Source organism: Corapipo altera, unplaced genomic scaffold (genome assembly GCF_003945725.1).
Source record: "Corapipo altera isolate COAL_440 unplaced genomic scaffold, ASM394572v1 48b, whole genome shotgun sequence".
Classification (NCBI taxonomy): domain Eukaryota; kingdom Metazoa; phylum Chordata; class Aves; order Passeriformes; family Pipridae; genus Corapipo; species Corapipo altera.
Genome location: NW_020884884.1, coordinates 1,971,283 through 1,998,442, shown reverse-complemented (window position 1 = coordinate 1,998,442; position 27,160 = coordinate 1,971,283). Strand labels below are relative to the sequence as shown.

General features: G+C 37.8%; 1 protein-coding gene across 1 annotated transcript; it reads left to right on the top strand.

Annotated features, from left to right (window-relative positions):
- The first annotated feature begins 253 nt into the window (after window positions 1–253).
- On the top strand, window positions 254–26,867 carry LYPLAL1 (lysophospholipase like 1). The gene is made up of 5 exons (XM_027641653.1): window positions 254–388; window positions 4,619–4,718; window positions 15,463–15,632; window positions 25,718–25,833; window positions 26,442–26,867. Exons 1-5 carry the CDS (start codon window positions 304–306, stop codon window positions 26,679–26,681), a joined length of 711 nt encoding a protein of 236 aa, XP_027497454.1. The 5' UTR covers window positions 254–303; the 3' UTR covers window positions 26,682–26,867.
- Window positions 26,868–27,160: the final 293 nt, after the last annotated feature.

Here is a 27,160-nt window from a genome sequence, read left to right as displayed (position 1 = left end):
CCCTGTTGAGGCTGCAGAACCTACACCCGACACCTCCCCAACACGTCTGACAACAGGCAGGGGACGGCCCCCTCTTTACTGTTGGAGCCCCAGCTTGTCTGCCACAAGGCACTGCTAAATACGCGCTCTGGAGAGATTCGGTGTTTACTATAAATAACGGAGCGCGGCATGAAAAGCGAAACCTGCCCTGGTTCGCTGCCAGAAGGGCCGCGGGTGCCTGAGGAGAAGGGCGGAGACAGGGCGGCGGGAGGCCCGGAACCGGCAGGGCCGGCCCGGAGGAGGAGCGGGGAGGAGAGCGCTGGGATGGCGGCGCCCGCTGCGCTGCAGAGGAGCGTGGTGTCCCCCGCGGGCAGGCACACCGCCTCCCTCATCTTCCTGCACGGCTCAGGTGGCTGCTTTCCCCTCTTCCTTGCCCCGCGGCTGGGGCAGGGCGCAGGGTGCTGCCCGGCGGGGCGCTCCCAGGAGCGGGGCTGGGGTGCCCCTCCCGGGGCTGCGGGAAGGGGGCGACGGGACAGGGTGACCGCCAGGCTCGGGGAAGGGGTGTGAGGTGTCGCTGTCCCTGCGGCGCTGGCCAGGAAGGAGGAGGCGGCTGTGGGCACAGAGCGGTGTGTCTGTGCCCGGAGGGCTGTGCCGTAGGGGCGGCGCCGGCCCACACCGCCCTGGCCTCCTGTGCCATGAGAACACACGCGTTCTAGAAGATCATATAGTCACATAACGTGCCGGGTCTGGGGGGGGGTGGGGCTCATCAGCATCATAGAGTCCAGCTCCTGCACAGGATACCCCAAGAATCACACCATGTACTTGAGAGCATTGTCCAAACGCCTCCTGAACTCGGGCTTGCTGCTGTGCCCACTTCCCTGGGGAGCCTGTTCCAGTGCCCAACCACACTTTGGGTGAAAAACCTTTTCCTGATATCCGACCTAAACCTACCCCGATTCAGCCCCACGCTGTTTCCCTGAGTCCTGTTGCTCTCTTAATTGCCCCACTCAGAGGGTAGCCACAGGCAGAGGATGATTTTCACAGTTAAAGTGGGTCTTGGTGGTTTTGGATCGGGCTGAGAGTATTGTTGTCACCTGTTAAAAGCCAGTGTTGATAGACTGACTTCTCTCTGTTAGAAGGGTCCTGGCCATGTCCAGACTGGCTATGTGGCCACCACTTAGAGAGGGGAGAGTTACCTGCATCAATGACCAGTCTGAGGGCAGGAGGGGAGTGTGCATTTTGTTAGGTTTTTTTCCTTACAAGTTATTTCTAACCTGCTAAATAGCAACACATGAGTTTTAAAAAAGACCAAACACAGTAATCATAGATCTTTATTAGATCAAAGCCTTGGGAATCCCTTCTGTTGAGTTGCCCATGTGCATATGGCAATGTGTTCAAATCTTTCAGTGTCTTTCTCTTAGTTTTGCTTTTTGCTGATGCTTCTGTTTAGTTTAACAAAGCTGTATGTACTTACTAAATTAGTTTTGTTTTTATAACCTAGTTTAATTTTGCTTTTTTAAAATTCTGTGAGTAAAAGAATGAAAGTGAAAGAGTTTATAAGATGTGTTCAGCTCCCTTGTTAACACTAATGCTTTAATGCTTGAGGAAATAATTTTCTCTAATGTTGGAGGAGTAAGGGAAGATTATGGTTAGAGGTTGATTCCACATGTGGTTAAAGTACTCTACAATTTTTCATTTTTTTTATATGATTTTGTTCATCATGTTTGCAATGGGGAAGTACAAGGGTGCTTTTATTTGGTTTTTAGCAGTTCCGCAGAATAGAATTTAAAACAGAAGTGCTGTTGCTGTGGGCTGGCCTGTAAACCTGAATTGTAAACCTTCTGTACAGCACTTGTGATGGAAAGTGGCAGTCAAGTGGCATGAATCCATTTTGTTCATAATGCTTACTCTAGACAAATTATAATAAGTGCAAAATAATATAGAAAAGTATTAGAAAATTCCTGATACTGTACATCCAATTTAGGTACAGGATCCATTTGACAGTTTTGCAGGGAAGGCAAATGAATATAACAAATACGTAATAATTTTTTAGGCTTAGGATTGCAAATTTGTATGTTGTAACAGGCACAGAATCATAGGCTGGGAAAGACCTTTAAGGTGATCAGTTCCAACCATTGATCAAATGCTGCCAAGTCCACCACTAAGCCATGTCCTTAATTGCCACATCTACACATCTTTTAAGTACCTTCAGGGATGGTGATTCAATTACTTCCCTGGGCAGCCTGTTTCAGTGCTTGAAAGCCCTTTTGGTGATGAATTTTTTCCTAATATCCAGCCTAAATGTTACATTTTGTTAAACTTTGCGGAGAAAGAAAATTTGGAAATTCAAGCTATACGTGAAAGGAAAATAATTCATATTTTACTTGAGGAGGGGAAAAAGATAATACTGTTGCCATCAGTCAAAGCAGAATCATCCATTATTTGCTTCTCTTTGTAGTGTTCAGAAAAACATATGGCGCTAAAATGTAAGAATAGCTTGAAAGACAAACCTTTCAGAGGGTTGTTGGCTTTTGTTTGATGTCACAGTCTTCTCTCTTTCTCCCTCCCATGCAAATTCTATTCTTAGCAAATCAAAATGCATTATCTGTGCATGCAAGTGCCTACTGCATTTGGGGAGCATTTGGGCCATGATGACTCCTCACACACAGAAGGCCGTAGTTAAATTTGCTCTTACTGAGCTTTTTGTGAACTTTTAATGGACAAACTAGCTTCCTTAACTTTAAATGTTTCTGGAGGTCTTTGCAAAGTTTAAGAAGTGTGAATGAATAGTAAAATGCTATATTCTACATCATTAAGGCATTTGTAAAGACCTAATGAAGTCCTGATTCTCTAAGATACTCGCTTAGATTGACTTACCTGAGGGTTGGTCCTGTGCAAGTATTTGCAGAGCCTAGACCTTGGCTTTCTAACTAAAAAAAAGAGGAGTGTATAGGGTAAAAAAAAAAGTTTATTCAAAACATATCCCAAAGATATGTTGCTTGTGAGGTGGCAAGAACCATGAGGAAACCCTTTGTACATCAAGAGTGTCTGTGAAGAAACAGAGGTGTGTTTGGACTTAGACCATACTAGCATAAACAAAGTGCTTGTGGGAGTGTGTCCTGAAGCATGAAGGATGTAACTTTGATTTCGCTGTTTGACTTCCCACAGAATAACTTTTGTAATGGAATTAGCTTTGCAACTCTGTTGCTTATTTGTCACATGGACCATGTAGGACAACAGAGAACAGTTCTAGTTATGCCAGTTGTGCTTGAACAGAAAAAAAAAATGCTGGCTTTGAGTCCTTCGTGCCTTCTGTTTTAATTCTGAAGATGCATTAATTGTGTATGTAAATAAGCATCACTGAATTTTGTTTGAGTGATAAAGAGCAAATTTTCTCCATTGAGGACTTTGTAACATTTTAACAATGAACTGGTATATTTATGCAACAGTGTTCAGATGAACTCATATCAGGTGGCAGTAAACCTGGCTTAGAGGCAGTGATGTTTTTTCCTCATGGTTTGAGAAAAATAATGTTTTTGAAAAGAATAGGGTGAGTTTTCAAGTCAATCCAGGCACCTTGAGATAAAGTAGGAAGTACTGTTAACTCGGATTAGCAGTTTGAGTGGATAATATGTGGGAACCTCAGCTTCAGACAAGACTGAAGGCCTGTGGCATGAGTGTCAGTAGTGAAATTCCAGTTTGCTGAACCCCCACCCCATCTTTTAGGTTGAAAGTATTACCTGCTATAAACTATATTCCTTGATGGACTGGTTTCCTCAAGCTTGATGTGTTGTTTAACACTGAAGACTTGTGTGTGCCTGCTGTCAGAGGGGTGGCAGTGGAGTTACGGTGGAAGATAACAGCGATGCAAAGACAAGCTTGAGAAACTGTCTGGTCTGTACATGTATACTTGTTTGAAAGGAGCATGTGCTGTCTGCATAAGGGTGCATCCTGCTTATCTGTTCATAGCACTTCAGTCTGCAGAAGTTTTGACCATAGATTGAGTAGCTAAGATTAGGAAAAAAACATGCCGAGAGTCAGATCTTAAGTAGTTTTCAAACAGAACCACGGGATTATAGTTTCTTTAAGAGCCTGCTAGATATTTGAACCTGAACTCATCTCTTGAGTGCTTTTACAAAACACGTTTTTCCCTTAAAGTCCATGTGCAATATTAGCATAATTAAATGTGGAGATCATTTTCACTGCTCTTGAGTAGGTTTTAAAGTGGGTTAATATTAAATTCTCTAGTATAAGTAATCTTTTGGAAGGGGAGCAGCAGGTATTTCATTTCACTTTTTAAAAATATTCATCAAGATTTTTTGTTTATCACTTATCAGCAAACAAGGCAAGTAACAGGTAGGATCTTGTGTCTACCTGGGAGATACTTAAGCCATAGGATTTAGGGAAGTATTTATTAAACTTATGCTGTGGTACCTCTCAAGTAGTCTTTTTTAGGAAATTTTGAGTCCATTTTCATTGGAAAGGGGGCTAAGGTTCTAGAAAGTTCTTTTTTAGCCTTTTGATGTATTGACTTTGTGATTTGAAATTAGGTCAATCTGGAATAAATGCTTTTGACATTGTATAATTTTCTTGTTAAATGCACAGAATAATTCTTCTTGTCACCTTCTGTGTGATACAGGTGATACTGGCCAAGGAGCAAGAGCATGGATAAAACAAATTTTGAATCAAGACATGGCTTTCCAGCATATAAAAGTAATTTACCCAACGGCTCCTGCCAGGTATCGTTTAATATGTTATTACTGTAGGATTAAATTATGCTGTTCCTCCACTGTAAAATACACTTCTGAATATTGGTACAGACTATTGTAACACTTCCTTCTTCTCTCTCTTATGTTTGTTGGCAAAACTGGAGCTCAACAGTGCATTGTTGTCCAGCAACTGCGATTTTAAGTGGTTAGGTCTCTAAATGGATAAGACTTTACAAAAGTCACAGCCTCTAGTTGAAACTCAGGTGTTGTCCTCGTAGTATCTTTCCATCTCTTTGATATAGACAATGATGTTCCAATGTGTGTTGTAGTGCCATTGTAGAGCTGTATTCTGAATCCCAATCCTCCTATATTAACTCCCATATATTAACCCTTAAAAATATTCTGTTGTATTTAATGCCAGGTTGACCGGTCTGTTTGGTTAGTAGGATTAGACAGATCTTTAACAGCTGGAGAAAGGACTCGGAATTTAAAAACACACATTGCTTCTCATTTGAATCCTCATCCAACAGTTTCAAAGAGAATTGGGTTCAACATTTGCTTTAAGCAAGAATCTCGTTGTTAAGTGACACTGTGTGTTCGGTGGTAGACTGGAAATACAGATAAAAAATTTGCCTACAGGAATTTGAAAGTTTATGAGGTCAAACCTAAAGGCTAAAAGTTGGGCACCTACCTCCATATTTAACCATCCAATGATAATATTAAATATATAATACATAATTATAATATTATATATGTAACATATATTAAATGTATAATATTAAATTTCAGAGTTGCTTAATTTTTCATAATATAAATTCATTTTTAAGGTGTCTGTGACTCTAAGTTAGGAAAATGTTTCCTTGAAGGGTAATAGGGCTTGAGTTTCTTTCTGAATTTGTGCATAAGTGTGAATGAATGCTGAACGGAAAAGGAAATTGTGACAGTCTACACAGACTTTCGAGGTACAGAGGTTTGAAAGTTAGAAAAAAAACTCTTGGAGGGTATGAACAAGTATAATAGCAGATTTTGTGTGGCACTTGCTAATACGTGAAAAAAAAACCCCTTTCCTTGACCACGTATTTTTTATGGTCCGCTTAGACAGGAAAAAGCAACTGAGAGATTGCAATGTGAATGTACTCACTGTGTTACAGAAAAATCAAGACCGTGAGTGGAAGTCTTTGAAGCAGTGTGTTTTGGGTTAGTAGGAAGTGAACACGATTTTCTGTAAATAATGTGCTCATTACTTCATTGATGGCAGGCTAAAGTGATGCCAGAGTTATAAGTGGCACATCACACATGCTGATGGGCTCCATAGCTTCCCTATCAACACAACAGGTACTGGAGAAATGTAGGAGATTTTGCTTTTCTGTGAAATGATTTTTCTTTGCATGTTACATGCAGCCAGAGCACCTCAGATCACATCTGTTAGGCCACTGCTTTGCTTTTCCGATCCACAGCACTTCTGAGGTCAATCCTTTTCTCATTTTTTCTGGTTTCTTTGGGTAACTATGGATGTCAACTATGTATAAATGATTAACCAACAAGATCTTCTGACTCAAATAAGGGAATTTGTTTTTATCTGAAGACTTTGGATTTCAGTACTTTGGTAAACAGATGGGAAGAAAGACACTGTTGTAATTAAAAGATGTGAATAAACAGTTTATTTCACTCTCTTTTTCTTTTTTAAGCTGAGGTTACTCTTGTTCCTGTCTACAGCAGATGGAAGTCACGTGTGAGTTGATTCAGAAGTGTCTTTTAGCAAAACTGTAAAAAGGTGTATGTTCAACAAATATAAAACACACTGTGCTGGCAATATGAAGTACACTTGTGCACAACCTTCTGTTGCTGATAGGCAGCATTATCTGACACAGTGAAATAAAGCAGGTGCTCTTAAGTACAGTAATGTTTGCCACTGTTTGCAGCAATGCTGAAGTGAAGTTTGTGATGATACATGTTACTGTTTGAAAACAGAAATAACAGGAGCCTTTACAGACTCACTTCGTGTTGTTTTAGTGTTCAAGAACAAATCACACTATGCTTTTTGAAATGGTTTTGTAATAGATGCTCTCCCTTCTCTCAGAGAAAATAAAAGCAAGGCCTAGAATATCCAAACTTGAATGGCAGACATTAAAATAATTATATCTGCATTAGGAGCTTGAATATATGTGGTGATTTTATGTGTGTGTGTATATATTTATATGTTTTGACAAGAATTCAAAATGTTTCTGCCACCAGTGGGGGAATTCAGAATCCTTGATATTGAGACCTATAGCCAGACAGTTGTGGGCATGCAGATAAGCTGAAGAAATTTCTGATCCAAGTTCTTTGATCCTGTAGAGAAAGAGGGATGTGCTGGCCAAAAGTTAAGCTGATGTAAGAGAACCTCTGTAGGTCTCTATAACTTGCCACTGTGCTGTCAGGTTATAGGGGCAAAGTGCAAAACTTGGCTGCAGGGTCTTCAAAGAAAAGCTTGAAGTTTGGCAAGACTGGATTAGGGTTGCTGGGCTAATGTGCTTCTCTGGCAAAATCCTGTTAATGTGGATGTACTTCATGCTCTATAAACTCTTGTCTTTCCCAGCATAACTTTGCACATACGCATTGAACGTTCTCTGTCAGTTTTGCCAGGAAAAGCAGGTTTGATGATATAACCGCAAAGCTTGGGGCTTTGGCAGGATAAACTGCAGGTCAGGAATACCTCTTCACATTTCTGATGGATGTTATTCTGCTGCTAGATCTATAGATATGATCTTACACATTCTTCACCTCTATTAGACAGAGTTCTGAAAAGCAGTGGAATTCACATTTTGCAAGAAAACATTGAATTATTTTTTTTTCTTTGTGGAGGATTGATGTGGTTTATATTTATGTTTTATTTATATTTTATCCCCGGCACTGAAACATGCATATTTTTGATTTGTACAGCATCAGAGATTCAGACATATTTTGATTCAAGACTCAGTATATTTGAAGGTTATTTTGGAAAACCAGTCCAACATATAATCGAGAAGAATTCTGAAATACGTTCTTTGGCTTCACTAGCATTGATGTCAGCAAACACTAGAGAGGATTATAGGTAAAAGCAATAGAACATTACAGGACTACATTTTATAAAACTGTTTTTCACTGATGTCTATAGATCTCAGTAAAAAGTCACACATTTTTTAAGAAATTTAATTTAATGATTTTTATAATGTTCAGAGTCTGTATAGAGAATGACCACTGGATATGCCCTGGACAGGTAAAGTGTTTGCAGCATTTTGTCTCACACATCCCCTGTCACTTTGGAAACTGCAATGAGTCTCATATTTGTTTGTTTCCTGAGCAAAAATAGAAGAATGTAGATAGTGAATTTTACTATTAAAGAAGAAAGTCCTGCAAAAATACTAAGTAAAATGCATATGGTAAAAAGCATACTTAGATAAAAATGGGAAAAATATGTGGATTTGAAGCCTCAATGTGATGTAATGAGAGTAATGACACCTGAATTTTGAATATGTTTGTAAATTAAATGCATGTACCCGGGGCATGCAAATTTTACTTTACAAATTAAAAGTTTTATACATTGCTTTGAGATTTTGGGGGTTTTTTCCCTGTAATGTAGTCCACTGGGATACTTAAAAATTAGTAGAGAACTTGTTTTAACTGTTTGATTTAGCTTTTTTCCAAGATCAGTGCTTCTGTACATAGATTAAACTTGTTAAACACAACAGAATTCTATATTTTCTCCATTGTAATGCTAATATAAATCTTTAAAAAAACCAAACTCCACTTGTAGCCCTAGCAGCTGATGCAATCCCTAAAGCCACGTCTACACTAATAGTTTTAAAGGAAAGGGTTTCCTTTTTCCTTTTTTATTTGGGTCAGGGTGGCTACAACTTAAATACTGTTTCAGCTGCTACAACTGTGACTTAAACGTTAGGTTTCTATTGAGTTTCTAAATCAGAACTGAATACCACCCAATTTAACCTTTTTTTTTTTTAATAGAAAGTGATAGTTTAAATTGGCATTGCAGGAGCTAACGTGGTAAATTTAAAACCATTTAGGCTCCACTTGTTTTAATACATATACCTTACCTTCTTTAATTCCCTGAAAAAATCTAGGCCAAAGATTCTTTGTGTTGTCTTGCATTCCATTCTGACAGTCCTTCTCTTTTGCAAGTCAGAAAATAACCTATAAATACTACTTTACCTATTTTATGGATCTTTTTGACATTCACTCAACAAACCTTTCTGTGGCACATAATTCTCTGTGCAGAGCTTGTTGTCTGGTTGGGTTTTTTTCCCCCAATTCATTCTAACTTCCCATATCTTTATGTGGCTGATAAGGACTACTCAGCATTATATGGCATAGCACTCCATCCTTTCACCTGAGTTCACATCTTTGCTCAGCTCATGGTGGAAATGAGTTTCATCTCATCGCAGTCCCCATTTGGCTGTATCGCAAAACCACCAGACAGTTTGGCACCATTCAGCTCCATTGGCAGTCTCTGCCTGTGAGAGGCCTAGGACTGGAAAAGCAGCAGGGGTGTACTGCAGGTCGGACTTGAGATGGATTGGCCGAGCTGTGGAGGGGTGTGTGCACAGTGCCTATCATACTGTTTTTGGCTGAAGCAAATGTTATTAATCCTTGACTTTTGTAAGCCCTAACCTCATTCATAAATTTAACACAAAGAAGTCTTTTTAAAGGTGGAAACTTCAGGGAGAAATGGAAAAGCTTTGGGTTGGTGTCATGGGGTGGTTCTTTCATCTCCTTTAAGCAGAAATTTAACATGTTCTGCATAATAATGCTGGAAGCATGCTTGGATAAACTTTGTTTTTATTTCTGCTCTTGAATTAGGTGAAGAAAACTTAACAAATATGCGTACATCTAATGCTTACATCAGATACTAAATACCATGTGGCATGCAGATACTGTAGTCATGCTTGGGGAAAACAAATTAGAACATGATGGAAATAATCTTGGATTTCTAATCCCTTTAACTACATTGTGCTCTTAGGCATTCTTCCTCTTGTTTTGGTTCTCTCAACGCTTTTCCTATACAGAAGAATTGGAGACAGAGGTTTTTATATCACCCTTCTAGCAAGCAGTTGTGGGTTTGTAAATTATGTGTCATTCTTGCTCTATAGTCTTTTCAAGGGTTTCTGTGCTTAACTAGTGTCATTCATCCATCCTTGGTGGTGTTCGCCACCAGCTTGTGAAAGATATCACTTCGAATCCCAGAGTGTCTTTCAGACCCCACAATGGAGAACTGATGCAGATTGGGCCCTGGTTTGCCTCTTGCCACTTTCTTTCTGTGAATTTATAAAACAGGCAATATTTGTTGATTGCTGAGGAACTGGCAGTGTGTATGAAAGGTCTTTTATGGCCTTTTCAACCATAACATTGTTGCTGTTTTCTGATTAGTACAAATCCCCATAATTTACACCACCCACTCGAAAAAAAGCCCCAAAAACACAAACAAAACCAATCCAACAAACCAATAGAAACAAAGAAACAGAGACAAACTCTTAATTTCTCCCACTGAGTTTTATGCCAGCTTCTATTGTGGCTTCCTTTGTCTTGAATGATTAAGATTTGTCTCAAGTAACAAAAGCTGTCAGCATAGTATTTCTTCAGGTAACCATTATGTACTGGTTCAGTCAGCTCTCATTTCAGGCAGTATACATCCAGAACAACTCTATCAAAAACATTTGCATGTGGTTGAGTGAACAGGCACAGCTTTTACTGAAGAACAGCCAAAATTAGTCCTCATGGAGATGACTCTTGTCTTAGCTTTTGCAATTTATTTTTTTTAAAGTATAGCTCCAAGTTGAAACTGGACACGTTTTATGCTCTGTTTCCATACCACAAGGCTTCATTGTTAAGATATGTTGAACCTCAGTTTTAACATAAGATATACCTTGGACTAGAGATTTGATTTATACTTCTCGTTTGACTAGCTGGATTCTCTGCTTTCTTCCCCATTTCTTTTCAAATTTGCTTTCTGCTTCAAGAAGACAGTGGGAATTAAAAAACAGAATTATGTACTAAATTTTCTATTGTGATGTGGTATTGAAATTCAGCAGTGAGATTATGCCATGAGAGAATTTGGGACTAGGGAGTGACCTTGCTTTCATTTGAAAAGAGAGTCAAGACTTACTTGTAGAATCAGTCAATATTTTGAGTTGAAAGGGATCTTTAAAGGTCACCTAGTCAAATACCCCTGCAATGAGCAGGGATATCTTCAACTAGATCAGGTTGCTTGGAATCCCATCCAGCCTGACCTTGAATGTTTCTAGGGATGGGGCATCTGCCACCTCTCTGGGCAACCTGTGCTAGTATTTCAGCAGCCTCATTGTAAATAAAGTCTTCCTCATATCTAGTCTAAATGTATTCCCACTTAGTTTAAAATCATTCCCATTGTTCTATCACAACACTGAGAGGATTGTTCCCATCTTGCTTATGGACCCCTTTAAGTACTGGAAGACTTCACTAAGTTCGCTCTGGAACCTCTCTTCTCCAGACTGAACAAATCCAACTCTCTAAGCCTTTCTGCATGGGAGAGATGCTCTATCCCTCTGATCATTTTTGTGGCCCTCCTCTGGACTTGCTCCAACAGACCCATATCTTTCCTGTTCTGAGGGTTCCATAACTGGATGCAGTACTCCAGGTGGAGTCTCACCAGAGCAGAGTTAAGTAGAACCTAGACAGTGTGGTAGTGTGCTCTGTTGATTTTCTTGAAGGGGTGTGCAATCTTCCAAAAGGCAACATTAGAATGTCTCTGTGCCTCCCAACTGAGAGAAGATGGGTTTGGGAAGGAAGAAAAATTGAGGATTTTATTAGTTTTGATCTTTCTCTGTCCTTATTTGAATCTCGAAGCCTAACTTCACTATAAATTTCCAGTTCTGTCTGACATTTCAGGAAGTTCTGTCTGGAACCCTGAAAACCAGCACTAGTGGTCTGGGTTTTATGTGACTGCTAATGTAGGGTGATCATAGCACTGAGCGTGAGGGCAATGATACAATTGTGCATCAGGAGAAAGAGTCGGGGGAAGAATATTTACTGTTTATCAACGTGCTGTCTGCTACTCTTATGTTTCTTATTTAAAGCAGCTAGCACTGCTGGCTTGTCTTTTAACTTAATATGTTGGACAGGCACAGTGACTTACTGGATAATGAACAAAATCACCTGTAGCTTTATGTGAATCACTTTGCTAATAGCCTCATTTTGGAGATAGAATTTGCCATCGGTTTAGATCTGAATTCGAACCCCATGTAGCATCATTTGGTTGCTCTCCACTTCTTTTAACTTAGGATAATTTCAGACTAGTTAGCATATTTCTAAATTTGATTAAGCTGGTCTAGAGTTCATGCTTCAGGAAGGTGGAAAAACATGGTGTTACTGCTGCCTACTTTATATTTTCCTCATTACTACAGAACTCAGATTAGCAGGAGCTAACTGAAATTGTATGTATTGCTTTGAAACTTTGAAGTGAAATCAACAGTGAAAATTCCTTCCATTTGAATACACACGTGAAAAAGACTGAAAGGATGATAAGTACTTTCAGAGATAGTATAGGATATATTTTGCTTTTAAGATGTTGAAGTATTGTGTAGGATCTTCTTGAAATCGCAGTGTCATGCAAGAGGTGTATATGTGAGAAAACAATACGAGGTCAATGGACACCCTTAAAAATGAGACCTATAAAGTAGTCAGAAAACATAATCTAGAGTGATTTGAGGATATTGGGAAGCATTAAAAAGACTCTAATCCTAATAGTGCCTGCAGTTTCTTAAATGATGTTTGATACTAGCCGTGTCTCCTTTACGTCATCTTTCCTCCTTACTTTTAAATGTTAAGAGATAAGTTCATATGAACTTTTCCTTCAGTTGTCTCTTAAAAATTGATACAAGTTTGGAAGCTGGATATACCCAGAGAGGGTTCTTGATTCTTGTTTTCTTATATGGATTTGAATCTTTCATGTGCTCCAGAACCAAATAAATTAAAAAAAAAGAAGGCTTAGGGGACTATATATTTTCATTACCAGTTTCAACAGCACACAGTTTTAGAGACATAGAGCTTTATTTTTAGTATAATTTTTAGGAGAGGATAAAGAAAGTGAGGCACAGAGGGACTAATGTTATGAGTTGTGATTAAACTTAAGAAAGCAAAAAAATCCAAACTTAAAGCACACAATTTGTTCTGTCACTGTCCTTAACTGACCACGTTGATCTTATCAGATGGAGTTTTCACTCACTCTGTATTTCTTTTCTTTTGCATATTTCAATCCAGCTTCTCATGTCACTGTAATATAGGGATTTTTTTTTTTTGTGGTTTAATTGTATGAAAAAATTTGGTGCTGTATTCTTGGAGCTGTACAGATGGTTCCATGCCAAACATATTTGTTTACCGTGGTAATGTCTGAGTTGTAGTGTGCCAGCTAATAAAGGGATTATTTAAGGAACAAGGTGAATGACTAAAACAGATGTACCAGTTGGGTGAACCATTAAAAGAATCTTACTTCTCAGCTTTATGTAAAGGTTATTTTTAATACATTTCTGAGAAATCAAGAGTGGTTGCAAGGATGTTTTTGAGGCAGCTGAAAGCCACTTGTCTGTTTGCTTGGGGGTCTTTTCCTGTGGGCTTAATGCCACATTAGTCTTTCAGCTATCTTACTGAAGAATTTGCAAAGACAGCAGGTAGAAGTCCTGAGTTTCGTCTTCGCATAAAGTATAACAATCTCATAGTACAATTTGTCCTGTTTATAAATAGCATGATTTTGTCTTTTAGTTGTGGGGAAACCTGCTCTAATATTTTTGTAATGTGAAAGTAAATAGCTGTAATGCAATACATATAGGTATCTTTGTTCCATGGAAATCTTAGGTCAGTCTGTTGCAATAATACTAAAACCTTTCACATCTTTTCTCACAAAAGTATTAGGTACTGTGACTTTACCAGAAAATGAAGCCCTTTGACTGCTAAGCATTTAACCAGGATTGATGTACAAGTGTTTTAGAGAGAACCATGAATCAAATGCTGTTTGCCCAGGCCTTTAGTCTGCTGTACATCACATTGACCAAGTGACTTCCAGAAACTCGAGTGATTCAGTTCTTGATAGGTTTCACTGAAATGTCTCCTTATAGAAATTGACTTTTGTGAATTAGAGATTTGTAATCTTGTTTCTTAGATGTTGAAAAATTCATTCGGCAAGAATCCCGGAGACAAGATTCTAAAGAGAATAAAAAAAAAAAAGGCAAAAGCGTTTGAATAATATTTTTTAAACTTAGCCTTAGCTTGCTGGGTGTACAAAATATTTCCACTGAATTTCCTTTAATTTAGGTGCTTAAGTATATGATTTGTTTTGAATTAAGCAAATGAGGGGTTACTTAAGGCATACACTGTACTAAACTTGACCACATATTGTATGCCATTTTGAATAACAGTACATTTCAGGTACTTGGTCCCAAAGCTCTGCTCAGAAAGATGAAACTGTAGTGTGTCTGTTTGTTGCCTCTTTCAACATATTTGTCTTACCAACTTTAAAGTCATGGACATTCTTTTTCATGTTCATTGCAACAGGCAGAAGAAAATTTATGTTCTTTCATGTTTTACTTTTAAGACTGAATAATGAAATATCTTGAACTTTCGTCTTCATGGCAGTACTGCTTTAGGAATAGCTGGTTACTATGTGAAGCCTCTCTGGTATTAATAAAGGCAGAATTGGTTCCTTCATTAAGAATAATTGAAATAATGCCATTCTCTTTTTAGGTTAGTTGTGTTTTGGTTCAATGCTAGTACTGAAAAACATCCAAGGAGAGCACAGAAGTGAACTTTAGCATTTTCAGTGTGTTCCCATCCAGACATTTATCAAAGGCTGTCTATTTGTGGATGACAATTGTAATCTGATCTGAGCTTAAGTAAAATGAAGAATTTGCCCCCCGATTAAGCATAGCAAATAAGGATTTCAGGTGGCTTTGTTTGAGGTGAAGGATCGATCTCCTAGCAGTATGTTTTGCAATATATTGTAGAGCCATTGCAAGGCAATTAGATCACCTTCCTTGGGATTTCGAACCTCTATTAATAATTTTTACTTAAAAACAGAAAAGGCTGCTTTGTATTGTAGGTTTCTTGATTATCTGAGGTTTGGACAGCATGTTGAAGCACTTAAAAATACTAATCTGACAACACAGTATCGTGGTGCGGAATATCATGTCTCTTGTTCATGATTGTGTACCAGTCCAGTGAACACATGGCATTTCTTTCAGAAATTTTTATAAGATACCTGCCCCATTAAAATGAGGATGGCTGTATTTATTTAACAAAAAGAAAAATTGGCAGAATACCTAGAGGTTCGTAATACCTATCTCCTGTCAATTTTGTCAAGAATTAGACAGTTTAATTCCATAAAGTTAGTTCCTGCAAAGCTGTCTCTTCTAGCTATTACTTCAGGTTGTCGTATTCCAGTGTGGATTTCAACCCTAGCTTTATTTAGGATTAAGAAGCTCTCGGCAGGCCTGAGATTTAAAATTTTTGGCTGACCTGACCAACCTTAACGTTGAACTGACTGAAAATTGCTTTTTACGTAGCTTCCAAATGTTGACTTCATTCTTGAAGGACCGCGATTTGAATGCAATGGAAGGCAATGTGACTGGATGTAAATTGCGTTAGCCCTAAAAGAAGTTTATTCTCTTCTTTGCTGGAAAGATACTGAATTGTTTTTATTTATCATGTATGCTGAGGGTTTTTGATGTTATGCTTGGTTAATCATTTGTTTTCTTCCCTTCTACCACTCCAGGCCATACACACCTCTGAAGGGAGCCTTTTCCACTGTGTGGTTTGACAGGTATAAGATTTCTAATGACTGTCCTGAACACATTGAAAGTATTGATTCCATGTGCCGGCGGCTTACAGACTTGATCAATGATGAGATTAAGAATGGCATTGCAAAGAATAGGATACTGATAGGTAAGAGAGATTTATTTATAATGTCTTACTTTAATGGGGTTTTTTTAATTGTTAAGATATCATCTACTTTGATTCACTTTAAAAAGTACATATTTTTACTATTTTCTTTTAACCCTTTTCAAGAATGGAAAAGTATATTTTCCCAAAATGAATTGCATTTTGGCGAGTGGAGATGTAGCATGTAAATAATCATGAACTTTTCCTTACTACTCTAATAATTTTGTGTTAAATTAATTAATGGAGAAAAAATGTACATGTTACATATCACTAAAGGTTAACACTTGATAACAAGTGAAGTATTAGCTGTCATGGTTCATATGTGTCCATCTTTGTTTGTCTTATTTTCCACAATTTTCCAGTAACTTTCACAGTACTGAGAAAAAGATAGTGGGATGTTGAGTCATAGGAGCTGAGGGTGATGAAGTAGCCTATGTCAGAGGGGGAATGAGAATTCACAAGTCCTTGGCTCCCTGTCCCATCTCTAGACCACAAACTATTTCAGGTTGGGGAAAAAACTCTTAATGTGGGAACTTATAAATTTATGGCCAGCTGAGTCATGCCATTAAAATCATGTGTGGTGGAACCACTACCATTCAACCTACATGTTTTCTTGGTGCAGCCCCATGTTACTCTTTGAAGGCCTGTGCTTAGTTTCCCTTTCTGGCTCGTTGCCCTGGCTGCAGAATGCATTGTTTTGGATGGCTGTCAGCACAGCCTCTTTGATCTGTCTTTCCCATGTTATACCTGATAACTTGGAAGCAGCGGAAGAAGTGCAGGTGCATTGCTGTACAGTGAGCTGGCAGATTTTCTGTGTACAGATCCAGTGTGCTACTGGGCTTTTCTCTTTTTTCTGTAGCCTTCAAAATTAGAAATAGAGAGACTGTATGAAAGTTGTTTTCCAAGTCATAAGCAGAGTAAGGAAGTTGGTATGCACTGATTGTGTCAGTCCGTAGATTCTTTGGAAGTCCCCGTCTCTGTGTGTTTGCGTTCCTCATATATAAATCAGAAATAATTATGCTTCTTTTGTCAAACACTTGGGAGCTTTGTTTCCTCACCTGTCAGAGACTACATGCAAACATCTTCACAGTTGAGTCCAATATTTGTGCAAGAAGCAAAATAAGAGAGTCCTGAATTAGCTTTGTCCAAAGTACAGAAGGGGACCCATGTGGTTGCGTAAGAAATTTGCTAGAGGAAAATTAATTCTGTCACTTATGACTGTACAAGATTAAGTGTTCTTCCATAAGAACTTTGTGCCTTTTCTTCACTGGTATTGATAATTAACCAGTGTGTGATGCAATGGACAGTGAAGCTTAGAGGTCCTGTAAGGTCTCTGCATAAAGGTGTCATTAATCATCTTAATTTGTGCAAATAATTGTCCATCTTCTGGCATTGTTTCTTACAGGAAATTAGGACTTATGTAAGGGCACTGTGCAGCTTTATAATATTCAACCTGGAGAAGAGAAGTCTCCAGAGAGACCTTATAGCACCTTCCAGTACCTAAAGGGACCTAAAAGAAAGCTGGGGAGGGACTTTTTACCAGGGCATGTAATGATAGGACAAGGGGGAATAGCTTTAAACTGAAATAGGGTAGGTTTAGATTAGAAATTAGAAAGAAGTTTTTACTGTGGGGGGAGGTGAGACACTGGAACAGGTTGACAGAAAAGTTGTAGATGCTCCATCCCTGGAAGTGTTAAAGACCAGGTTGGATGGGGCCCTGAACAACCTGCTCTAGTGGAAGGTGACCCTGCCCATGGCAGGGGGTTTGGAAACAGATGATCTTTAAGGTTCCTTCCCAGGCCATTCTGTGATTCTATATTATTTTGATCAAAAGAGAATATGAGGCCAAGTCAGTATGTCTGCACCAAACTGTAATGTACACTGGAAAAACAGAAATGGGTGGCCTGAAATTTTTCCGAGTTTGGGAGATTGGTCTACAGGAGATAATAGAAAATATGGTCACTTCTTAGAATGTCAGATAAGTCCTGTCAGATCTTTTTAGATTTCTCTTAAAAAAAGTCAGGAATATCCATCTGGTGCAAGATGAGGCTTAAGGAAACAGGTGGGGAGGAGACTGGATTTGTGACTGCTGGTACCATGGAGTTGGAGGAGGCAGCCTTTGTAAGGTGAAGGGAAAATAAGATGTTTATAGCAGAGAAAACCATGATGAAATTTTGTTATGAATTCACAGTGCATTCAGTGCTATTGAGTCATGTTGGAGATATGGAAAATAGAGACAAAATAGTTGAGAGAAGAGACTGGAGAACTTTGGAGTCTGTGAAGAGCAGCAGTGGCCTTTTCTGGTAGGTCACAGAAACCAAAGAGCAGAGTTGTATGAAGGTAGTTACAGGGAATGAAATGTTTGTTAAAGGGTTAAGGAGAACTGGGTTGGATGAGCTGTTTTGTAATAAGTGGGAGTTTTAATGAGTGGAAAGAAAACAAAATGAGTATGAGGAGGGTAACAAGATTGAAGGTTATGGTTTTATATGGAATAGCAGACTAGAAATTACAGGCTGAGGAAGAGTGTCAGATATTGTTAGATGAGGGTGAGCGAGGTGTTAGGCAAGCAGGAAGGTGGGTAGCTGCTGACAGCTCAGAGGTGTGGGATAAGAAGGCAAGATCTGAGGGAGCACTGTGCAAAGGTGAACGAGTGGGAAGAGAGGGGAAGCAGGAGTGGGCTCTCAAACAGTGGAAAATGAGAAGCCCAGCACCTGGTGTTCTGGAGGATGATTCTCCTTGAGCAATTCAGACTTTCCACAAGGCTCAAGATTGTGGGACAGTAAGATCATTTGCTCTGAAAGAAATTATAGCCTGCATTGTTTGTTTTGATAGCACAGTTAGCTCTGAAATCCACATGTGGCTGCTTGTAGGGCAAAATTCTAAAGCTGAGGATGGAGTCCAGGTTGTGCAGTACCACTCCTCTCTTTCTTTATGAAGAAAAATGTTGGTGCAGCCTTGTTTTTAACAGCTGCTGGATGAATTTACTTCTAAATAATTAAATTACTTAATTTACTGGATATAAATGAAGTCTTACTATTAAAACATCCATATCAGTTTTCTGTAACAACCAGCACACAGTAGTACAAGGCTCATATACCCATTCCTATTTCATGACTATTTCATGAGTTGCTTTCCTATTAATACAAGTCTTTTAAAGGAAGCAGATTTCTGATTTAGGTTTGTTTCCCTTGACCTTGGAGGAGGAAGGAAGGGAGACTAACAGCAACATGTAATTATTCAAAAAATAATTATATCATCCCCAGAATTTGATAATGGTAGTCACCTTTTAGCCAAACATTCTTGTTGAGTTACTCTTACTGGTCTTCCTGGCTAAAGCACTTCTTGCAAATAATCCTGTAAGTAGGCTTATATTGACTTTGGAGATAAAAGAGCATTATAAATTTAGTCAAATTCTGACAGTTGGAGCTTTGATAGTATCCCTTCTTAAAAACTTGATGTATTTCTTTTTTATAAATGCCTGAATTCATTGCTAAATTAGCCAAACAAGCAAATAACCACAGTTTGAAATGTGAAACAATAATTCCTTTTTCTATTTAAAACTGAGTTGGTTTTTCAGGTGGTGGTGGTGGTGGTTTTGCTTTGTTTTGTTTTCTTGTGTTTGGTTGTTTCGTTGTTGGTTTTTTTTAAACTGCTTCCATGGTGATAGTGCATTGTAAAATAACTCCACATAGGAAGAAAATGTCAAAGATTTCAACAATCTTATTCAAGAATATGTTAGAAGCTCTTGAAAGAAATGGCCACCTCGTTTTTTGAGCATTTAGATAGGGCTCATTTTAGTCAACTACTCTTCAGTGAAAAACAGTCTTTTTGTTCTTTTTTTCTTCCTAATTTAGCACTACTTTCCTACTTTTACAGGTCACTTCTTTTGTAGCTCAGAAGTGCTGATCCAAGCATGTTGGTCTCTGCCACCTGTAGTCATTTGTGTAAGCAGCCAGTGCAAATAAACTCTCCATAACAGTCCTGTAGGTTTGACTGTATGCCAAAAAACACATGCATGATTCCTGACCCCTTGTACTGTAACAATAACACAAGACACACAACCACTTTTTGTTTATTGCTAGACTTCTTACATAGCTACTGAACCATGGTGGAAGTAACATGAAAGCTCTGTGCTTCTTGTAAATATTAGCATTTCCATCTCTCTCAGTGTGTGTGAGAATGGGATAGGGAAGAAATATCTTTACTTTGACATTGCAGAGAAAGAGGATTCTGTATATATGTTAGGATAAAAAATCAAGAATAAATTGTTAAAGTGTTGAGCAAACTACTTCACCTACAATCTTGACATTTTAATATCTTTGGCTTCTAAGCCTTTTGCTGTCACTCACCCTTCTTTCTGTCTTCTGTCTTCATTAGGAAAACATTGTCTTTCATTTAGAGGTACTTACTGCTTCATTCTCACCGAGTAAATTCACAGGTTTATATTGCCTTTGTCACTGCAATTCAAATGAGATTTCTCTTTCTGTACCTCCCCTTGCGTGGCTTTGTGGTTTATCTAAATTATGCCTGAGATGCTGGGCTCAAAGCAGTACTATTAGTCCATCTGCCTCATATTACCTGCAACATTTAATTAATTTTCAGTGAAACAGTGTAAATTTGCATTGCATTTATACTTCAGATAAAATGTTTGCTTCTCTTATGTTTTTTTGTACGTCAGCTGGCCATTTATTTTTCTTTTGGAGCTCTGCTACTCTAGCTTGTGCATCAGGAAGTAAAAAGAGACATTAACAAGTGGATGTTTCTGTTTCCTTCATAAGTCGTTCAGTAGGAGGTACAAATGCTAATTTTAACCAGAGAGTAGGATCCACCACTGGTCACTTTGTTTCCCAGCATTTGGTGGTGTCCATATTAATGTATCTAAAAACGAGGGACTCTGAAAGGTGGCACATACTCAGTTTTGTTCCATATTGTGAATGACAGGCTTAGCAAATGTTACTGAAGATTAGGAGTAAATAATCAGTAAATCACAGGAGTAAATCACAGCAGTAAACCCAAAAATAATTCAATCTTGATATCGTCATCACATATCAGATAATGACTTTGATGAGAAAATAATTATAAAGTGAATCAAATTATGATCTTTTCAGCCTTAATAGAAACTCTGTCGGAGACATGTACTTACTCTTCTTTAATAAATGCCTGAATTCTGTGCAAAATTAAATGGATGAATGGGCTTTTATAATGCTTGGAAGTCATGTGTAGACATGCCACAGGGTACAGATTAACCTGTATTTTCTTCGCAGTCATGCCTACAGAATCATAGAAGAGTGAGACTTAACAACATTCACTAATCCATGATTATGTGTCAGTGCAGGTTCAGCTCTATTTAGGCAAATCCTTACATTGCCTTTCTGACTTCTTCTGAAAGATCTCCACTAATGGAAGGTTCACATCTCTCTAAGACAATCTGCTTCTGTGCTTCAATATTCTTTGCTTTAGAGAGCTATTTTCTAGTTTCCTTTCTGTGATTCAATTGGAAATCATAGATACTGTGAGCATAAAGAATAGATTATTCTCTTCCTTTTTGCCATGTTGCATGGTTGTGCTGAATGTAAAAATGATAGGTAAGTGTTGCAGCAGGGCTGTGCTGTCATCCTCTCTAGAAACAGCCAAGGAAACACACTAGGTAAATGAAGCAAGGCATAGATTGGGTATTGTAAGACCTTAATAAAAATTGATTTGAGACTTTTCATGGATTTTATTTTCCTTCCAGTCCTAAAAATTATGATTCCTTAGGTACACGTTGGGTTTCCCTCTATTACCCATAACAGTTGAAAATAAAACTGTAACTGGTTCTGTTTTTTCTGCAAGTTGATACATTAGAAACTATTGTACAGTTGTTTTTACAAGAAAGTGGTAAAACTTGTACCACTTAAATATGCATTTCAAAGTGTGTTTTGGCTGGTGAGAAAGTTGGGGAGCAAATTGTGTCATGTTTCTAAGAAGAGCAAGTGGCTGAGCCAGTCAAGGGAAGTTGCCTTTGTTCTAGTAAAGGCTTTCAGTCACTGAGTAACAAACAGAATAAAAAGGCTGTCAAAAGTGGAAACCATCCATTGCAGTTCTCCTAGTGTGAAAGGTTAGTGTTTGGTGAAGTTGCTTGAATAGATTAAAAGGAGACAATCACTACTGTGAGTAAATTCACTTGAGACAAAGTACATGCTTGAGCACTTAACACAGGAGCAGTGTTTGGGGAGTTCTGTGGAGAAGAGAATTTGCTGTTCTACTGGTATTTTTACTCTTTGCTGATATTCATTTATGAACACTGTTAAATGTATATAATACTTTCATTCATTGATGAAAAGGGAGAGTCAAACCAGAAAGTCAGGTTCTTTGCAGATGATGTGTAGAACAAGGTTTTGCTGTTACCATTAATAGAAGGTAAATCACAGGAAGTCCTTAGGGAGAGCAGAAAGTAAACTGAAATGTAGCTTTAGGGAGAAATTCCTGATAACAAACTAACTGAAGTAACTCTAAGTTGAAATACTAAGAAAGGAGAAATTGAGAATGAAAAATGCTGTGAGAATGGAAAGAAAATGAGGCAAGAGTATGTAAGGTATTGTGATGGTAACAGAACAGGCCGAGACAATTTCTATCTGTGCTGGTGTAGCCTTATACAACAGAAGAGTGTTTGTCTTGTGCTGTGCTGGCACAGACACTGTATGCCACTTTGTTACCAAAGCTGTACTGGCAATTCTGAAGAAATACAGGGAAGATGAAGAACAACTACTAGAGAGAAACTAGTGAAGAAATACTACTTAAAATAAACAAACCATACCACACCCCTGCACCCAAGTCCTAATTCTTATCTCATGGAAGTCTGGAGTTTAGCTTCTCCTCCTCCTTTTTTGTTTCTATGCTGTAATGAAGCAGTTTCTAACTTTGCTACTCAAGTTCATATGAGAAGGAGCTCCTGGTCTGTCTCTACAAAGAGCAGAAGATCTGTATTCAATTCAGATGTCAAAATTTGTGCACTAGAGGTGATTAATAACTAATTTTTTTTCCCATGGCTGCAGTTTCTAGTGTGGAAAAAAAAACTTTTAGCACATTTAAAAATTTTAATTTGAAAGAGCAAAATAGTGATGTTCTTTATTGTTCCCTAGTTCCATAATCATTATAACAAATTGTTAAAAGCATGTTACAGACAGATCTGTGTGATTCATGAAGCAATCAGCAATGTCAAACCTGTGTGTGTTAGAGAGGTGTTTTTTCTGAAAAGAGGAATGAAAACCTAAAGAACTTTCTGAACTTGGGAATAGATTGTTGCAGGCACCAAAGTGGAGCATGGGGGAGAAGGCAGAGTTTTGAGCATTCTCTTATGTGTATGGGACAGGAGAGACAAAATAAAGAAACCTTTGTACTAGATACTTGTTAGTCATTTTCTGAGATACAAAACCAAACATTGTAAGGCCAAATACAAAGAAATTAATAAAGCTCAAGTTTGACAGTAGGTAAATATTTGGTTTCCTGAACCCCATATAATGTTCAAGTATCATCATGGACCAGATTATCGTTTCAGACAAATACAAATGAGGAGCAAATTAATACAAATCAAGATCTTTAGCAGAAGTGAGATGAAGGTTTGTTTAAAAGGCTCCTAAGGCCATTTACAAGCTCTGGAAAGAATGTTTTATCGCTGAAAAATAGCAACTGTGATGAGGGTTTCTATTCTATTCAAACAGGAATCAATTACATATGAGAAATTCAGTCTTCATTCACTCTGTTCCATCATAGTATGACTGTAAAATAGTTGCAGATAATATTCCAAGAAAGAATATTTGCAAAGGAGTTTTGGTTCAGTAAAGTATTGCTGAAGTTTCCTTCTGATTGAAATTCTCTAATTTTGGAAGTGTGACGATTGTGTGATTTCTGCAGATCTTTCTCAACTAGAAAAGCAAGTTGCAAACAGCTTTCTCCTTATTGTAAAATGATGTTACCTAAAAATCAGCACTATACTGAAGCACATTTGAGGTCATAAATGCGTATTTGAGTCAATTTTCTCTACAACAGAGTTTTATTTAATTGTGTCTGTTTTGTATGTGCTCACGTTTTTGCCTGCACATATTTACAAGGCAGGAAAGTTAACACAAATGCTTTCCTGAACTGGTATGCTGAGCATTGTAGAGCTAACACTGTTCAATTTTTTTGAAGCATTAATCACAGTTCTCATTATAATAGATATAAGGGGAAAATTGAAAGTGAACATACTTTTTTTATTTAAAACCTATGGCAAACTATGAACTTCTGTGCACAGCCTCTGTATGTCTTGGAAGTAGATTGGTCTCAAGTGAAGAGCTTGTGATGTTCTATCCATCTAAGGATGAAATGTTGCATGTTGTTTTGATTTTGTCTAACACTCATGACATGCTAAGTAGGGTTTATGTATTCTTTATGCTGAGATAATTTGTTTACATGTACTTTTCTTTTTGCTTTCTGTTTTGATTACGTTCTGACTGTCACTTCATACATTTGTTTCGTGTAATATCTGTACCTGCCTCGTATTTTTCTTTAACCCAAAATTTGATTTCTTGTAGAAGTTTTTGACGGGCCATGTGTTTTATGTGTTATGTCAAACATACACTTATACTGAAATGCTTCTTGTAATTGAAAAAAATTGTCTGCAGCTACAAATGCTCATTCAAATTGTTGGTTTTGAAGCATGTAACATACGGCATTTACCTGGAGATTGTTGTGATACCGGGTGATAAACTTCAGGTTTTCCCATGCAAACCAAATTCAAAGAACTAGTCCTTTGTATTGCATTTTGTCATAGTAGTATGATCTACATAAAAGAACCATTACCTAATGTACTTCTAAACAGAAGGTGACTGCATTGTCAAAGACTGCTGGTGAGTAATTGCAGACAGTGTGCCAGACTGTGACTAACTGGGTACAAAATTTTAAGATTAAATCATTTAAAAACTAGTAATGAGTTTTCAATGCAGCTTTTCTTCCTGTAATCTAAAATGCTTAAAATGGACTTAATTTTAACTTTTAACAAAGTATTATCTGTATTTATTTGTAAGCAAATTTAAAATGGTCTCTTAGAATATAAGTGCTCCTTTTTGGGGTTGGGGATGAGAGCATTGTTCAGATTGATCAAAAGGAAATGAAGCAAATGGTCAGATTCCACATAAGAAAATAAAGGAAATGTCACTCTAGCCATTATCTGGATACAGTCAATATAATAGCCTGTGTACTGTGTCCTTTTGAAGTAATGTGATAGTCTAGATTTTTTTGCTTATGAATAAGTATTTGTCATGTAAAAGTCATCCCTGAGGAAGTATCTCATGTAAGGAATTAGTGCAGTTGAAGAGACATATGGATTACAGAAGGCCATTAATTCAGAGGTCCTGTTAGAGCTCAGGTGGAGTATATTGCATTTTTTACCTATTCATTATAGGTAAAAAATATCCTCAGTGCTAGTCTATTGTGAATGTTTATTAATTATGTGCAATAGTGATAGAGAGCTTTCATGTGTGAATGCTGCTAGCCTAGGGGAAAAATAAGTTGAATAAAATAAGTGGTGAAAATTACCTATTCAGAGAGTTTTACTTTGTTAATGTCAGAGTATATATGACCACAGTATTCAACTACATGGCACAAATGGCTTCTAAAATAATGGCATTTTAGCTGGGGTTTGGGGTTTTTTTCTCTTTCAGTAACGAAACTTCAGCAGTACTTCAGCTATCCCGTTGCGTTGACTTAAGCCTCAGGCTATGCCAGGGAAGGTTCAGGTTGGACATCAGGAGGAATTTCTTCATAGGAAGGGTTGTTAAACATTGGAATGGACTGCCCAGGGAGGTGGTGGAGTCACCATCTCTGGAGGTGTTCATGAAATGACTGAAATGGCACTTGGTACCATTTGACAACACGATGATCAGTCAAAGGTTGGATTAGAGGATCTTAATGAGTCTGTGATTCTAAGATCATAGTAACCTTTATGTTACTCAAGATGTTTTTTTGATTGCATTATGTATAAAAGAAACAAGTCTGAAGATAAAAATAAATTGAGAGCTGGGTTACAAAGACTTATAGAAAAATCCAGTCTTTCTTTTGTTGCATCCTAGGAGGCTTTTCGATGGGAGGTGGAATGGCAATGCATGTAGCATATAGGTTTCATCAGGATCTGGCAGGAGTCTTTGTACTGTCTAGTTTTCTTAATAAGGACTCTGCTGTTTACAAGGTGAGTATGTGGTAGACATTATAGAAAAACTGCTTAGCTAAATGGAAAACACGGTAATTAAAATTGAATATATCATGTTTATTCATCGGAGGCAATTGATTCATATTCTAAACTTATACTATTTCCTGGAAATAGATAAGCAGACTATTGGGGAAGTGAGACTTTAAAGCTGTCCGTACATGATGTTGTGTTGCTTTTTTTGGATAGACAGTACTATTATTTGAAGTGTAGAAGGAGATTAACAAATTAATTTCTTCGCTAGTTTTCCTTAGTTGTTAAAGAGTCTGTGTAAGCAAAACTGTGCTTTGAAAATTTGTGATGAATTATAATACTCATGTGCTCCATCTGCTGTCATGAATTTTTTTTTTTTCTTATTTTGAGAGGGATATAGACCTTAAAGTAAACCTTATCATTTGTCAAGAGTTAGCATATTGGAATTTAAAGGCATTTTTTTCCATTATTTCCTTGTTTACTTTTGTAGAGATAGTAGTATGACCACTAAAATGCAGATTAATAAATGCAATGCTATGTAAGTTGTCACAATGTAATTGTAACTATTCTTTTAAATTTTTTAGCAATATGTCTGACAGTATCTCCTTTCCATCTAGGCTTTGAAAAGAAATGAAAGTGTTCTTCCAGAATTATTTCAATGTCATGGAACTGCTGATGAACTAGTTCTCTACTCATGGGGTGAAGAGACGAACAAGATGTTAAAGTCACTGGGGGTATCAGCATCACTTCATACCTTTCCAAATCTCAATCATGAGTTAAACAGAACTGAAATAGAAAAACTAAAATCCTGGATTGAAAAGAAATTGCCTGTTGAAGCAGCAAAGGCAAATGAATAAAAGAAGATCCAGCCTCGTGTAATTCTTGATTTTTGTGGGTTTAAGATCACGTGTGGCAGGTATATGGGTGTCCCATATCCATTGTGTAAGCACAGCTTCAAGGTAGACACTCTTATTGTCCATAAAGTTCACCTAAGTGGTAAAATGATGGCACTGACTATTAAAACTGATTTTATTATATGGGTTCCTTTTTGTATTCTCTTGTCCATTTTTTAAATACACATCCACATCAGTCTACAGAAAACAATGACCAATAATATTAAAATCATTCCAAAATAATGAAAACAGTGTTCAGGAAGCGTTGCTCTGAATCTCCCAGATTTTTTGGGGGGGAAGGGTGGAAGGGACGTCCAGGGGTTGTTCTAGAATGGAAAAATACACAATGGTATGGTTGTTTATAATGGCATTACAGCAGAAAAAGGCCAGTTATTAAAGTAATGCATATGTTCAAGTTAGTTCAGGGAGAGGAACAGTTGGAT

Excerpts from the sequence above, each read along its gene's own strand:
- LYPLAL1 (XM_027641653.1), top strand. The coding sequence starts at position 304 with ATGGCGGCGCCCGCTGCGCTGCAGAGGAGCGTGGTGTCCCCCGCGGGC. Across the intron at positions 389-4,618 it reads CATCTTCCTGCACGGCTCAG|GTGATACTGGCCAAGGAGCA; the intron begins GTGGCTGCTTTC and ends TGTGTGATACAG. Across the intron at positions 15,633-25,717 it reads AAAGAATAGGATACTGATAG|GAGGCTTTTCGATGGGAGGT; the intron begins GTAAGAGAGATT and ends GTTGCATCCTAG.